The 15312-nt window shown below is 41.3% G+C and overlaps 1 protein-coding gene across 3 annotated transcripts; it reads left to right on the top strand.

The window, feature by feature from the left end:
* Positions 1-416: 416 nt before the first annotated feature.
* Positions 417-14386, top strand: NEPRO (nucleolus and neural progenitor protein). Of its 3 annotated transcripts, none has more exons than XM_046659330.1 (9): positions 417-606; positions 2217-2371; positions 5389-5468; positions 5848-5979; positions 6847-6924; positions 8114-8475; positions 8810-8871; positions 10980-11239; positions 13746-14386. In XM_046659330.1, exons 1-9 carry the CDS (start codon positions 504-506, stop codon positions 14206-14208), a joined length of 1695 nt encoding a protein of 564 aa, XP_046515286.1. In that variant the 5' UTR covers positions 417-503; the 3' UTR covers positions 14209-14386. The 3 variants fall into 3 exon arrangements, with proteins under 3 accessions (XP_046515286.1, XP_046515287.1, XP_046515288.1); XM_046659331.1 differs by lacking the exon at positions 417-606 and adding an exon at positions 659-1399; XM_046659332.1 differs by lacking the exon at positions 417-606 and adding an exon at positions 661-1270.
* The last annotated feature ends 926 nt before the right edge of the window (positions 14387-15312 follow it).

The following is a 15312-nucleotide window of genomic DNA, read 5'->3' as shown; positions in this document are numbered from 1 at the left end:
TCTGTATTACAAACGCCGCACTTTGCATGAGCCTCTATTTCACTGCTTCCCTTTTCCCTGATGTCTGAGGCGGAGATAGGGGTGCATGCACCAGTTCGACTCGCAGCCTCAGTTTCTACTTCTGTAAAATGCCGTGAAGCAGTCCCAAACTCGGCGGTGCCTCAGAATCCCCTGTGGGGAAGAGTAAACACAATGCAATTCCTCGTCCTACTCCGACATTCTGACTGAGTAGTACCAGGATGGGGTTTCTTCCCCAAACTCTCCCAAGTGGCCCTGATCCGCGGTCCGGTTCTGGTGACCAGGGTTGGTCGACCATCTGGGGCTTTCCCGCCCGCCGTCGCTGCGGCAAGACCCCGCGGAGGACCCGCCTCGCCCCGCCCCTTGCCCGCCTCGCCCCGCCCCTTGCCCGCCGCCTCCCAGCCTCGTCTCCTCTGCCCTCCTTCCGGCGCTCCAGTTGGTCTCGTCCAGCTCCGCCTTTCCCAGTCCCTCCCCCGCATCGCAAGATGGCAGCGGAGCCGCCGGGCCCGGAGCCGTGGAATCGCGTGCGGATCCCCAAGGCAGGGAGCGGCAGCACCGTGACGGTGCAGGCGCCCGGCGCCGCCCTGGGTGAGTGAGGCGCCGGCGAGAGGCAGACGTTTCCGGGGTCGGGGGCGGGGAGGTGTCCGGCCGGGGCCGCGCACGTGCGCGGCGGGGCGGGACTTCCTGAGCCCGCGGGACGCCGGGAAGAGGCCCCGAGCGGCACGCCGCCGGGCTCCGGGTTTTGCCGTGGACCGTGTAGGGACTCTGGGACCGCAGTCCTTCGCTGAACCCCAGGGGCAGAGAGGCGGGTGCGGCTGGTGCTGCCTGGGGCCTGGTGCTCCCTGCGGCCTGTTTCCCACCTACGGCTCCGAGGAGCGGAGGGCAGTCACTTGAGCACTCTGGACTTAACCGCAGTCTTTCTGGGCCTCTGGTTCCTTATCTGTAAAGTGGGTTTAGTCCTCCCTACCCGTCGCTGGGTGTTGGAGGATCTAACGATGTCGTTTCGGGGAAAGCGCTCTTAAAGCGTTTCCCCACTGTATGATGGTATTACCGTTATTAGGCAGTAGGGCGTGGTAGTTCGCAGCTTGGCTCGGGAGCCGGATCGCCTGGGTTTGAATCCTGGTCTTTGCAGGAGCTGGGCGGGAGGGGCTGTCGTTATTTAACCGGTCTGTGCCTCGGCTCATTTTCAAATGGGTATAAAATAGTATCTGCCTCAGGGCTGTTTCGAGGAATGAAAGAGTTAACGTTATAGGTAAAGCATTTGGAACAGTGCCTGATACAGTAAATAAACACTCACATGATGGTTATTAGTATTAAATACTTATGACCTATCCAGTTATCACATCCTCCTCCTCATCCGTCCATCCTACGAAGCTGACAGGTTAATCTTCCCTCTTCTTCCTTCAGAAGTTCCTTACCAGGATTCCCATTAGGCGTGGAAATTCACCAAGCTCACTCCCCCCCCCCCCCCCCCCCCCCCCCCCCCCCCCCCCCCCCATCCTAAGACAACCCATCCTGGCCTGAGATAGTTGGGACAGTAAGAAAGTTCTCCACGTTGTGTAGAGATCTGCCTTTGTGTTACTTTCAATTCGGATGCTAGTGCTACCGTTAGAGCCACGGAGAACACGTTAACCCCGTCTTCTACTTCACACCTTTCAGACGACGAACCAGGCAGCTTTTATCTCATTCTGCTGGGCACCCCGTGTTCAGTCAGGCATTTATCAAATAATATAATTTCCAGCTACCAAGGTGGTTTCTCTTTTCTGAGTATATCCTTATCTTCAATTGGTACCCAAATACAGTAACCTTTGACTTTAAGAGTATGAATTAATCCATTCTGCCTTGCTTATGTGTATAGCAAAACGGGAGTTTTAAACAAGTATGCAGTGCCCCACCCTCAAGGTACTTCAGGTGTAAGTGTACACCAAATGGCTTTATAAGAAAGATTATTAAAATCGTGATAAAATGTGGTGTAAAGATACACATTTGAGTTTAACAGATGTTCTCTTAATGATTTCCTGGACTTCCAACTTCTCACATACTTAGAATCATTAATTATGTTCTTACAGTTGAGGCTGATGATGTTCACTTGTTCTTGATTTCTTTAAAACGAATTAGGAAAGGTGCTTTTCAGTGTTTTTTATATAATATACTTAATGGAGAAATACATATTGTCTTATTAAACATCTCCGCTTTAGACCTTTGCATTGCAGCTGTAATTAAAGAATGCTGTCTTGTCACACTGTCACTGAAGAGTCAAACCTTAGATGCAGAAACAGACGTGTTATGTGCTGTCCTCTACAGCAATCACAACAGAATGGGCCGCCACAAGCCCCACCTGGCCCTCAAACAGGTAAGGAGGAAGCCCTGTGTTTAAGACTCACATGTTTACCTGATGAAGATGGAAATCACACTGCCACTTAAAATTTTTTTATTATAGAAATCTCAGTAAATTACTTGTGATTTATAGGTCTCCAGCCCACAGGTCTACCTGGGCGTTTTTTTTTTCTGAAAGCATTTCAAAAAACAGATCACTATATCTTCGATCAAGACAAAGTGTTGGATTAAGAAACAATCTCCTGAGCAAAATCAAAATCCTAAAATCCTAAAAAGAAGAAAGTTGTGGTTTATTTATTTTGGGGTATACAATCTAATTTGTAATATATTAGAGTAAATGGGTAAATAACAAGTTGTGGTATAAAGTGGTTTCATTTAATTTTTGGATTTTAAGACAAAATTGGGCTCTGCAGTGCAGGGGCTACACCACAGAGAAGAACCTTCTAAGCTGCGTTCCTTTTATGCTCATTCATTCATTCATTTTGTTAATTATGCAAGTACTTTTGAAACTTCCCATGTGCCAGGCACTGTGCCTGGTGCTGGGTATACAGGGGTGAAAAATCTCTGACCTTACAGATTCATGCTCTCTGGTTAATTTCCCACTCCCATTACTTAAGGCAAAAAGAATGAAGATTTCTTCATCAAAGAAAGATCTGGGATCATGGTCTTTCCCTAAGTTTTCTTGTCTGGGGCAGCTTTTATCTCTGTGTGAGTCTTTTGCTCCAAAACCAAACCTGTTATCTCAGATTGAACGTATTTCTCCTCCTGGCTTCTAAGTTGTGAATAATTATCCAGTCAGAAAAATTTGGTGTTCCGTTTTCTCTGCCTGTTCCTTTTATGTAGCTCTCCCATTCAGTCAGTTATCACTCATAAGATTCTCTGCATCTAGTCCCTCCTTTTAGTTCTGGCCGCCATCTTTTTTCAGACCTTGCCAACTTTTAGTTGTCTTGCTGTCCTGACTTATCTCTCCTCCTCCAGTCTTTCCTGCACTTTGGTATATTCATGTGTACCAAAGCCAGGTGAATCATCCTAAAACACAGCTTTGATTTTTAATGGTTCTCCACTGTCTTCTGAACAAAGACCAAACCTCTTAGCTTGGCTCACAAGATCTTCCGTGATCTGGCCTCTTCAGTTTTCCTTAGCTCAGACTTCTTTCTGGTCTTCCCATATTTCGTATTCCAGGCAGCCTGCACTCTTCACGAGTTCCCTGCTCACCACCTTCGTTCCGTCCCCTGAGCCTTTGCTCACTTGGTCCTGTGTGTTTAGAAAGCCCGGTCCCTCCGTCTCTACCTGTAAAGGCCTTCACATCCTCAAAGTCCCACTTCCACCCTTGCTCTCAGTGATAAACAACCTCCCAAGGGTAACATGAGTGTAGAGAATGGCAATCTCATTTTAAGTACCTTTTTCTGATTATTAGTGAAGTTGAACTCCTCGCTTTTTATGATTCTTGGCTATTGGGGCCTCCCCTTTGTGCTTCTCTGTGACATTTAACACAGTCTACACTGTGGCACCGTCATCTGTGGACGTGTTTTAGGTTCCCCACAACCTTACAGTCAGAAACATTTCTCATGCTGCTGCTGCTACTCTGTTACCATTACTAGGACTTACCATTCTATCTGCTTCACCGACAGAGAGCTTTCATCTACTTTAAGATTTATTTTTCCTACCTTCCAAGGCTAGGTACTGGAATTTGCCTCCCTGTAGCATCTCTGCAAGGAACAGAGAAAATAGTCTTGATTCCTCCTCTGTGTGACATCCTTTGAATATATGAAGATTGTTCTTATGTTCCTCCATGTTCTCTATTCCTGTTAAATTCTCAAGTCTTTTTTTCCCCTCTTGGTTTTTTTTTGAACCATAGGTCGCTTACTATGTTGCCAGGTGCTTTCCTATCTTGGTTTGTAAGTACTTCTCTCAAAGGATGGTGTTCAGAACTAAAAATTGGAAAAGATAGCAGCTGACCTCAGAGGATTTAAGGATTGTGCTGTCTCCATTGCTCTGAAAACGGTGCTGTTAGGATTGATTAACTTTGATTTAATTTTTAGTAGCATATATGTAGCTCTAGCAAGATACTATCTTCACCAGTATCAGTGCCCATCCAGACCTTTACACCCTGCGAAGTCTGGAGGCAGTCCCATGCATGCCCTTTGCATGGCATTTCCTGAGGACTCCAGAATTCTTACCACATTTTGTATAATGGATGGCCCTTACCTTACCTTTGTTTTTTTTTTTGATAAAAACTATTGAGTGCTTAGTCAACACTCTGCTAAGTAGTAAGTCACAGTGGTGGACAAAATAGACCAAATATCTTGTCCACGTGGAGCTCACATTATAGGTGGGAGGAGAAAGGCAATCAAATCAATTGGTCAGTGAATCGAATGTCAGATGGTGATAAATGCTATGGAGGAAAATAAAGCAGGGAAGAGGGAGTGCGGAGGGGGATGCAATTTTAAATAGGGCGTATCTATTTTTGTTTTAGTATTTAACTAATTATGTTATATGTCTTCTTTTTTTACTACTAGATTTTAGCAGCTAGAGATGGGGAAGTGTTTTATATACCATTTTATTTCCCAGCATGCCTTGCATGTATTAGGTGTTCAGTATCCACTTGTGAAGTGAATAAATCCATCACTTTCCTCATCTCTGTGGCATTTATAGACTGTTGAAATTTAGTAGTTAATAATTTACTGTCTTGTTTTAATTTCACTGTTAGAAATCACGTTGCTTCAGAAAAATTATAATCTTGAGAATAACCTTATACTTGACTTTGTCCCCCTTATACTATCAAGTACCTCCTGGCATATAGTAAATTCTTAGTCATAACTTGATTTGAGAAATTTGTTTGGCTGGATAAATTTCAAATTTTTAACCAGAAGTAATTACTTTGGGCTATGGATTTCTTTACCATTAAAAAAAGGTATTCTGTGGTATTCAGTGTATTTCTATACTTTGAAATTTTGGATTTGTTTTCCTGTCACATTAGTGGCCTTGTCTGTATTATATACATATGGATTTGAGCTGCTCTTCTCCTTTCAGGTTGAACAATGCTTAAAACGTTTGAAGAGTATGAATTTGGAAGATTCAATTCAAGATGTGTCTGAGTTGCTTTCTCCCAGGTAAGTGGTCCAGTTGCTTTGTGATGGCCTTTGTGGGGGGCTGGGGCCTTTGTGTGTTGCCCTGATCTTCCTATGGACTTTTCTCTGCTTGGTGTTGGGATATAACCAGTTATATCTCAGCTGTAGGAATTGTGTTTTAATAAAGGGCACCTGGTATTTGGGGTAGTCTCCCTCTGTTGGCCTGTGGGAGGGACTGGCGTGACACTGAAATCGGGTCATGATAGATTCTATTGAAGCATCAGTGTCAATCAACTTCAGTGAGCCATTGTTCAGCATAACTACCACAAATTGAGCTTAAAACAAGTCTGTGCTTGAAAACTGATATACAAGTGTTTTATATTCCAGAATGAAAGTAATGTACTACTCTTTTTTTGTCAAGTGAAAATCAGCCTGTAACTACCAAGGCATGTGTCATCCCCAGCCAACCAGTGGTGGAATTGGTGTTGATGAAGATTTTGGGAGCCTGCAAGTTGTTACTTCGCTTGTTGGACTGCTGCTGCAAGACATTTCTGTATCCTTGAATCAACTGAAATACCTTCTTCTGAATTGGAATTGTTTGGGTATATTTAATAGTATTTCTGTTTGAAAGCTAGGGGGTCTGTAGGAGTTATAACCCATGGGGATTTCTTAAAATTTTGCTTCTTGGCCTCCTTTTCCCAGGAATTTCCTGATACAACCATTGCCAGAGACTGCCTGTCTCTGTCCAGCATGTATTATCCTAAGGGCATTGACAGTTAGAAATTCTTCTTTTTTTTGTGGGGGTGAGGAAGATTGTCACTGAGCTAACATCTGTGTCAGTCTTCCACTATTTTGTATGTGGGACACCTCCACAGCATGGCTTGATGAGCAGTGTGTAGGTCTGCAACCAGGATCTGAACCCGCAAACGCTGGCCACTAAAGCAGAGCATGTGAACTTAACTACCGTGTCACCAGGCCAGCCCTAAACATTTGCTGCCAGTCCTACTCTTTTTGGTGGAGGACTGGCCCTGAGCTAACATCTGTGCCCGTCTTCCTCTACTTTATATGTGGGTCGCCTACTTGGCATGGCTTGCCAAGTGGTGCCATGTCTGCATCCAGGATCCGAACCGGCGAACCCTGGGCCGCCAAAGTGGAACGTGTGAACTTAACTGCTGCGCCACTGGGCTGGCCCTGATAGTTTAGAAATTCTTAATCGTAGAAACTAAATTTAATAATGAGAGCTCTAGCAGAGTGTATATTACTTTATTTTTAAGTTTCCATGACTTACATAGTACATGTTTTAAGGCTTTAATTCCTTCAAGAAAACTCTTTCTACTTCCAGTCTGCTTCCTTCATAGATGTTCACTTAAAAATCCAAATCACTTTGGTTTCATTTTCCAACTTTAACTTGATTCTCCAGCTTGACTGTGAAACACCTAGGTTTGCAAGAATTCATTATTTTAAACCTTGTGATGGTTGGGATAGTGAGCAGGTTATGGTATGTATGTTCATACCTTTGAAATCTTTTCATTTCTTTTTCATCTCTAACTCAGCCTAGGTTTCTCGTTAGTAGTTTTCATATTTGCTTTCCCATGGGATTCTGAAGGTGTGGGAGTTCCATTTCTTCATTTGATCAGAGTTTATTTGGGGTGGATTGGAGTTATGTCAAAGACTAGGCTTTGAATCTGAAGTCATCAGATCATCTCCACACTAAACAGTTAAGCAAGTTAATTCCTAGAATTAGCAACTGAAATAATAATAAAAAAGTGATTGCTGTAATGATACAGCAACTGGCCCATTTAAAATGAGTGTTCCTGGGCAGGCTGTATCATTTGATTCATTCTGCCACTAGGTTTCCAATTTTTACTGGCAATAACCTTCCTTATGGGCTCTAGATTCTTTTCTTCCACCTGAAACACCACTGCTTTTTGAGGGATAGTTAGTTGATGTAAAGAACACTGGGAATAGTTGCAAACCAAAGACCTTCTCTGGCATCTCTCAACTTATATTATGAAATTTATGTGATGCATAATTGGACTCAGAATCAGCCTGTATTTATAAGGAGACCTATTTTGGGCCATTTTAAACAATTGGGATGATTAGCTCTAATTTGAATGAAAACTAAAAGCAAAAAGTACAAAATTCTCTCTGGATATTAAAAACCTTGCTTTGCTATCTTAACCTAGATAGCTCAAGTTCTGTTTCCAATCTTGTTTTTTATTTTGCTTATTCTTAGAGGTAACAATGTTAGAATTACTAGTCATATTATTTTAAGATGTCAAACCTTCCTTATTTTTTATAATGAAAATAGCTTTAATTTTTGCTGATTATGACAATAATACAATGCTTATTTTAAGAAATTTAAAAAAATAGGAAAAAATGTGAAGAACCTGACATTTGCCTAAAAATCTCACCACCTAGATAAAATCACACTTAAGATTTTGATGCACACCCTTTGAGATATCAATTCATGGAGTACTTTATTTGGTTTTATGTAATATGTTTTACTTGGATTTTTCTTTTTGGGTTGGACTAACCTGGCTATTTGCAAATATGCACTATAGCATTTTTATCTATAGTGGCAGATTTGATGGGCATTTATTTTCAGCTTTGACTCTGTTGTGGTTTTATGTAATCTGCAAATTGTAATTACTGGCTAATTCACGAGCTCCTGTTTCTTTCTCTAGGGTTCTGTATAAAGGCGTTTTAAAAAGGCTGGTTTCTTTATATGAGCCGTTGTTTGCATTGCTTCAGGAGGTCTCTAGGATTCAACCATTGCCTTACTTCAAAGATTTCACCTTTCCTTCTGATATTGCTGAATTTTTAGGACAGCCCTATTTTGAAGTCTTTAAGAAAGAAATGCCTACAGCTTTTGCAGCTAAAGGAGTAACTAAATTGCTAAATAAACTGTTTTTAACAAAAGAGCAATCACCGAGGTCCAGTGAAGAAACTTTACTTAGAATTTCCAAAAAGGCTCAACAAATGAAGATCAATATACAGAACAGTGTGGATCTTGGGCAGCCAGTAAAGAATAAGAAAATCTTCAAAGGTAATTTGCTTTGATATAGCACATACTCTAATTTAAAAAAAAGCAAAGAACTTTTGAAATTATAATCCTGCATTGTGCAGGAGAAATTTGGTCTCTCTCTTCTTAATTTTAACTCACACTGATTATCTTTAGAGAGGTATGGCAATACCAGCGTTTTCTAAGCTTGAGCATTTTAAGTTGTTTGTTTCTGCTGTTACTTCCTAGTTCTTTGCTTGCTTAGTTCCCTTTATTTCTTTTGTAGTAATTTGGCAAGAAATGTTGTCATGCACTTAATTTTTTGATTTGAAAATACTATGCCTAAGTTTTTGTATCTGTGATTTTTCCCTCTCCACAGAAAAGTCATCAGAATTTGATGTGAGGGCCTTCTGCAAACAGCTGAAACATAGGGCTGTTCAGGTTTGTCTGGCTCATTTTAATACAGCTTATGATTTCTGATCTGTAGACTAGATGCCACTAACCAAGGCAAGAGATTCAATTTTACTTCTGTTGCATCCCCAGCTGTAAGCTTAGCGCCATCTTAGTTCTCAGTCTATGCCTCTGAATGCATAGAGGCCCTCCCAAGGGGTCTGAGTGGATCCAGTTTATCAGTTAATAGAAGGCCTTCAGAAACATATTACCAAGAGTTTTGCTAGAATTTTAAAGTCACCCTAGGATCCATCGTAAGTGTGGATTGTACTGCAGCTTCAGAGTATGGGCTTTGCAGTCACACACAAATGGTTTGAGTCCTGGCTTTGGTTTATACCAGTGTCACCTTATGTAAGTCTCTTGACCTGTCCATACCTCTGTTTTCTAATAATAGTATGTACCTCATAGGCTTGTGCCAGTTTTAATGCATGTAAAGTGTTCAGCATAGAGTCTGAAGTACGGTAAGCACTTAATCAGTGTTCGATGTTTTTAGCCACTTTCATCATCGTTATCATCCTCATCCTTTGTCATGAAGCTTCTACTTCTTTCTTGTGTCAGGGTTCAACTTTAACCTGATTCCTCTTCTTAGTCAGTGTCTGTAAATTCTCTTTGTTCTGGACCTAACAACAGATAAGTACATCAGAGTCACCCTCTTGCATCCGGTAACTGCTTGACTTCTGTTACCCTGTCTTCTCAAAATTGTTTTCTTCTGGTTTCCTTCATGGGTTATTTCTTAATAATTTCTATATAAGTATTAATAATTCTTAATAATTTCTAATAAGTCAGTGTACTTTTTTGAACATTTACAAGTTTCCAGCCTGCATTTTTATTCCATCCAATTCATGAGTTCCAGAGAGAGGAATATTAGTAACAGTAATAATAATAATAGCTCATACTTATATTACATTTACTCTTGGCTAGGTGTATGCGAAACTCTTTATATGTGTTAATTCATATAATCTTCGCAAAAGCCTTGTGATATAGTTGCTATTATTACTGTTTCCAAATTTCAGATGAGAAAGTTGAGGCATGGAAAGGACAAGAAACTTGCTCAGGCCACACAGCAACCACGAGGCAGAGCTGGTATTTGCACGCAGGCAGTCTGGTTTCCTAGTCTTTGTTCTTTACCATGACACCAGTCCCCAAATAGTTTTGTCAACTCTGTGTCAAGAACTATGACTCGCTGTGACCCTTGAAACTTCTGCAGTCCGTCCACCTGTTCCTAGGTGAGCTGGTGGCCAGCTTCCCTCTTATTCGTGACTAATCACTACCACGTTTTTAGCAATTAGCACTAATACGCTCAGCTTACTTTTAGGTCACCCTTATCAATCACCAACACAAAGTATTGATGGGTCTCTACTTTTATACTTCCTACTTTGTTACATTCTTCTTGAGGGTGAGGGATTTGGAAGAAGGTGAGCTTTCAATGAAGGATGGAAGCAGACTTAGTAGGTGGCATATTTTCATAAACAGTAAGAGTTGGTAAAATTAAAACTTCACTTGATATAGAAAGATGGGGTTGAAGAGACAAAGGTGCCACATCAAAGGATGCTTGAATTGGAATTGGAAATGCTGCTCGGTTAAGCACTTTTAACATATGCTCAGCAATCATCCTTGCTTTCACACGTCTTAGTAACATTTATGATCCATCAGTGAGGAGGGTGACACGGTCATAGAAATAAGTGAAAAACAAGATGCGGTAGCCCAGTGGTGTAGAGGAACAGGGCTCTTCACTGACTTTTTTCCCACCAGATAGGGAATATTGGCTTTGCCCAGTATTTAATCATGTGGAGTTTTATTCTTTTGTGTAGGTTAAATAGATATGTGGTAGAATATTTATATTAAGTTTCCTCTGAATGCAGCTACAGATAAGATCTGTTGTACCACAGAGGGAAAAGAAATTTTGTTAGAAGCAGTGGATAAAAAATTAAGCTTTTTAAGACAAAAGGAAAGTGCAGTGAGCTTTCAAAAAAGTTTTCCTTCTTTTAAAAAGATGGATTTCACATTCTGATAGACTATGAGTCAACTTTTCTCCGTTGTCTTGTATTTACAAGTCAGTAACAAATCTAATACATTTTTCTTACCTTTCCATATTTCAGGAAACCAGCTCTGAGTTCAGATTTTCTAAATCCAAACTGAAGGCAAGCAAACATTCTTCTCAGAAAGGGACAGGAACTCCTTGTGCCAAAAGCTTTGTGCAAAGATTCCGAGAAGCTGAGACTTTTATACAACTTTCTAAAGAAATCCAAAAGGCGATTCTGTGGAGCAGGAGCAGAAAACTCAAGGCTCAGGCCACCTTTCTGGGTAACAAACTTCTTAAAAGTAACCGGCTTAAACACGTGGAAGCTCAAGGCTATAGGTGGGTTTATTACAAAAATTATATGCCTTTACTTTGTCTGTTGTCATTTAGGGCAAAAGTGTATATATTCGAGTCAGCTTTCTCTAAAATGGGGTGTCCAGTAGCCCGAGGGGGCTAAAAGTGGGATCTAGTCAAACTGCAGTTTTGTTTGCTGCTTTTGTTGGGCAAAGCTGTAGCATTGGGAAGAAGAACAACTTGGTTAATTGGGTTTATTCCTTTGTCTCTTCACCATTCCATCTGTCGGTTCAGAGAGTATCAGGAGTGCTGTGGCCACGCCTGGGTACAGGTGCAAGTAGGACAGACTCAATCCTCACAGAGCTTGAGCTCTAGCCGGAGGGGTGGCCCAGCTGCCCAGAGCCTCAGCGCAGCGGGCGAGGGTGCGAGAGCAGCAGCAGAGGTGCCTGCCTCCCACAGGCCCAGCCAGACTCGGGGTCAGAGCCCGGGGGGCATTCGGTCATGGGAGCTAGACTGTGCATGTGTTGATCTCTTCCTCTCTCGCATTCACAGAACTGTGTAAGGATGGCCATCTTTGATTGTGAGCCAGTGCACGAAGTTAGACACTTTAGGGTTTTATATTTTTATTGAAAAAATAATGGATGCCCATGGTAACAATTTCAGACACAAATGGCTATAAAGATGCCTTATTACCCCTTCACAGAGGCAATCATTCTGACCAGTTTATGTATCCTTCAAGAAATATTCTGTGCATCCGCCATCATTTCTTATCTATAGTTACAGACGTATATCGATTCAGGGTTTTCTAAATGGTTCCCATGGATGAATCACTTTGTCTAAAATTTGTTGAATTTTCTTTTAAAATTTATGGAAAAGATATTCCCATTGTAGTAAAAAATTTGATATATAGTGAGAGTTTTGCAAAAAGTTTTGATTAAAAGTGGTGGGAGAAGTTAGGTATTCCTAAGGAATGAATTGCTGGAAGGGTTTTTACATTGGGGTCCCCTAAAGGCCCCTAGCCATCTAAAAGGGATCTCTTTTAGAGTGGAAACTCAGCCTGAGCTGTTCTGTTCAAGACTGGGTTTAAAGTCAGGGGTAGATGAGGTAGAGGTGGTAAGAATTAAGAATTAATGAGAAGGCTAACAAACTGCTGTTTATTTGGTTAAACCGTTATTCTGTACGCCACAAAAATATAGTGTTCTTTCATAGTGCCCTGTTGTGAGGTTTCAGTTGTTATATTTTAGTACATTTTAAATTTACTTATGTTCATAACTCTGTCAGGTAGGCAGTGTCATTCCCATTTTATAGATGAGGAAATGAAGATTTTGCTTAGGGTGTTAGAGCTGGAGAATTCAGTTCAGATCTTCGGATTCTTCTGTTTTCATTCTTTCCATTTCCATTTCAATGGGGAGGTACACTTACCCTCTCCCCACTTAAAAGTCACTGCTTATAGGGGCCAGCCTGGTGGAGTGAGTAGTTAAGTTCACCCACACTGCTTCAGTGGCCCAGGGTTCATGGGTTCAGATCCTGGGCACGAACCTATGCAACACTCATCAAGCTATGCCATGGCGGCATCCCACATACAAAATGGAGGAAGACTGCCACAGATGTTAGCTCAGCAACAGTCTTCCTCGAGCGAAAAGGAAGACTGGCAACATGTGTTAGCTCAGGGCCAATCCTCCTCACCAAAAATAAATAAATAAAAAAAGTCACAGCTTATAGTAAGACAAGAAAAATGTTTAGAAACAGCTCATGAATTACTACATTATAATGGGCTTCCTGAAGTTCTCTATTTGTTTAAAAAGGAAGAGGGGAGCATGGTGGGGTAGGAAGTATAGACCCATGCTAATCTTCTGAAATCTGACCATCACCAACAGTGAGGTAGTTATCAAGGTTCTGCTGTACCTTGTGGCGGTGTCCCCTATTCAGAAGCAAAACTCCTAAAATAATCAGCTTTGAATTCTGAATTCCCAAACTTGAAGATGATCAATGAATCACAACTAGAGTAGCTCAAGGCTGTCGGTTTGTCTATGCCAGAAGCCCCGTGTTCTTATGCGTATATACGCTCCCTCTTCACTTTTATTCCTTTTTCCTTCTACAACACGAAGTTGTTCATCCAGAAATGAATTAACACATCCTGGCAGATTTTTCTATCTGTGATACATCTTTTCCCCTGCTCCACTCCTACTACCTTCTGAACAGAAGAGCAGTTATCAGGGAGAAGCTCCGGCACTGGAGAGAGGCGGTGTCTCAGCGTTCAGCCCCTTACGAGGCAGCTGCAGGAGCTACTTTACTTTGGGAACATAACGGGGACACATTTGCCTACAACCTGAATCAGAGGGAAGTTGTGCTCTGAACATACAGATATGGGCTGAAGCTCCTATTTCTTTATTTTTCATCATGATTTTGGGGTTGTATACAGGTGTAGGACTTGTAGATAAATTGTGTACTTTTCTGTTGGAAGGGTAAAAAGGAGACAAATTAAAAGTTTTTGAGAACGTTTTTCTGCATCTTAACAGTCTGATTTTTCCTTTCTCTCTGTCCTTTAAAGTTTGCCAAAGAAATTAGAGTGCATAAAAACATCCATTTGCAACTGCCTTCTTCGTGGCTCAGGTATCAAAACTTCAAAGCATCATCTGAGACAAAGAAGATCACAGAATAAATTTTTACTGAGACAGAGGAAACCGCAGCGAAAGTTGCAGTCGACTCTTTTAAAGGAAATTCAGCCGTCCCCTCCAGAGACAAGGAGTGCTATGGATATCAGTAAACGGGGACCCTCTCACTGTACAGTTCATAGAACTGACTTCTCCCCTAACAGTAAGCACCTCCTCAGCGGCAGAGTTTCACGTCCTGTCCTACCGACTAAGGAGAAACAAATTCATGGAAATCTTACAGGAAGCGATGAAAATGAAGCTGATTCACGGACAGTGATACAAATCAATAAACATAATACATCAGGAACCATGAAGAAGACAGATGACATTGATGATATTTTTGCTTTAATGGGAGTTTAGATGCTGATATGTGAGACTTTTAAGTGATTAACAGACTGGTCCGGTGTCCTGCTGTAAGTGGAACTGCTGAGATCTGGAAAGGTCTGGAAGTACCACTTGGACTCAGAGAGGAGCAGCTTTAGTGCAACTCTGTACAGCAGAAAATTCGTTTCAGTTCAATAAACATTTATAGTAGCTTTGTGCCATTTAATCAACAAGTATTTGACTCTAGAATAGTCAGATTTTGACTCTATGTGCCAAGTGTTAAGATGAAAAATCTACCATATACCACCCTTGAAAAGCAGATGTAATTCTTTGATTGAAGCTGGTAGTTCCCTGAAAAATTGAATAATTTTATGATTTACCAGGGAATCAAGACCCAAATAATTAGGTTTATAAAAACCTTAAGGTCTGTGCCTTATGGTAAATGGGGAGGGGGTGGGGAGTAAGGAAGCACTAAAAGGTCACTTTAGCCTTATGGGTCTGTGCTAGGGCAGTCCCCCTCTGAACACCAAGGTCTGTAGCTTCTAAGGGTTGTGCTGTCTCACTTTTATTTCAGAACTGATCATCAAAGGGATCAAAAGTGTTAGAACTAATTGCACTACCTAGGAGTGGTCATCATCACTATTTCACTTCATTTGTTCACCTTATCATAGGAGAGCATATTAAAACGCTTTTGGAGTTCTCCAAAAGTTTGTGTGTTTTTGGTTTATTTATTTGGGTGCTAGTGAATGATTCCAAATAAACCTGTTTCCAAAAAGAATATACGTTAACTTATGGTTATATGAAATACAACAGGATGATAAAGTAGAAGTAGGTGAAAAAGTTAAATAAAAAAAAAAAGCTGGGGGGGAGACAGACCCAGGAATAAGGCTAAACATAAATTTATAATTTGGTGCTAATGCTATCATCTGATATTTGTATGCTGCTCACACAATGGCTCGGGGTAAATCGTATGTATTTGCAAATAATGTGAAGTTTGAGGTATCTGTCAAATGTTCTAGCTTCCTAGACTTAGATTAATAAGCTTCTATTTGTTAAGGAGGTTGTAGCCTTAAGTCTTACGTTACAGATTTATAGAAACATAAAACAGTATCCTAGTATATACTGCATCCTTTTCCTTGC

Source organism: Equus quagga, chromosome 4 (assembly GCF_021613505.1).
Source record: "Equus quagga isolate Etosha38 chromosome 4, UCLA_HA_Equagga_1.0, whole genome shotgun sequence".
Lineage (NCBI taxonomy): Eukaryota > Metazoa > Chordata > Mammalia > Perissodactyla > Equidae > Equus > Equus quagga.
Note: the sequence above shows the minus strand (reverse complement) of the source record. Positions and strands in the feature narration are given on the sequence as shown.

Coding starts and splice junctions, on each gene's coding strand:
- NEPRO (XM_046659330.1), top strand. CDS start 504: ATGGCAGCGGAGCCGCCGGGCCCGGAGCCGTGGAATCGCGTGCGGATC. Junction 5,469..5,847: donor TCTGAGTTGCTTTCTCCCAG/GTAAGTGGTCCA, acceptor TTTTTTGTCAAG/TGAAAATCAGCCTGTAACTA. Junction 5,980..6,846: donor TGCTGCTGCAAGACATTTCT/GTATCCTTGAAT, acceptor TTGATTCTCCAG/CTTGACTGTGAAACACCTAG.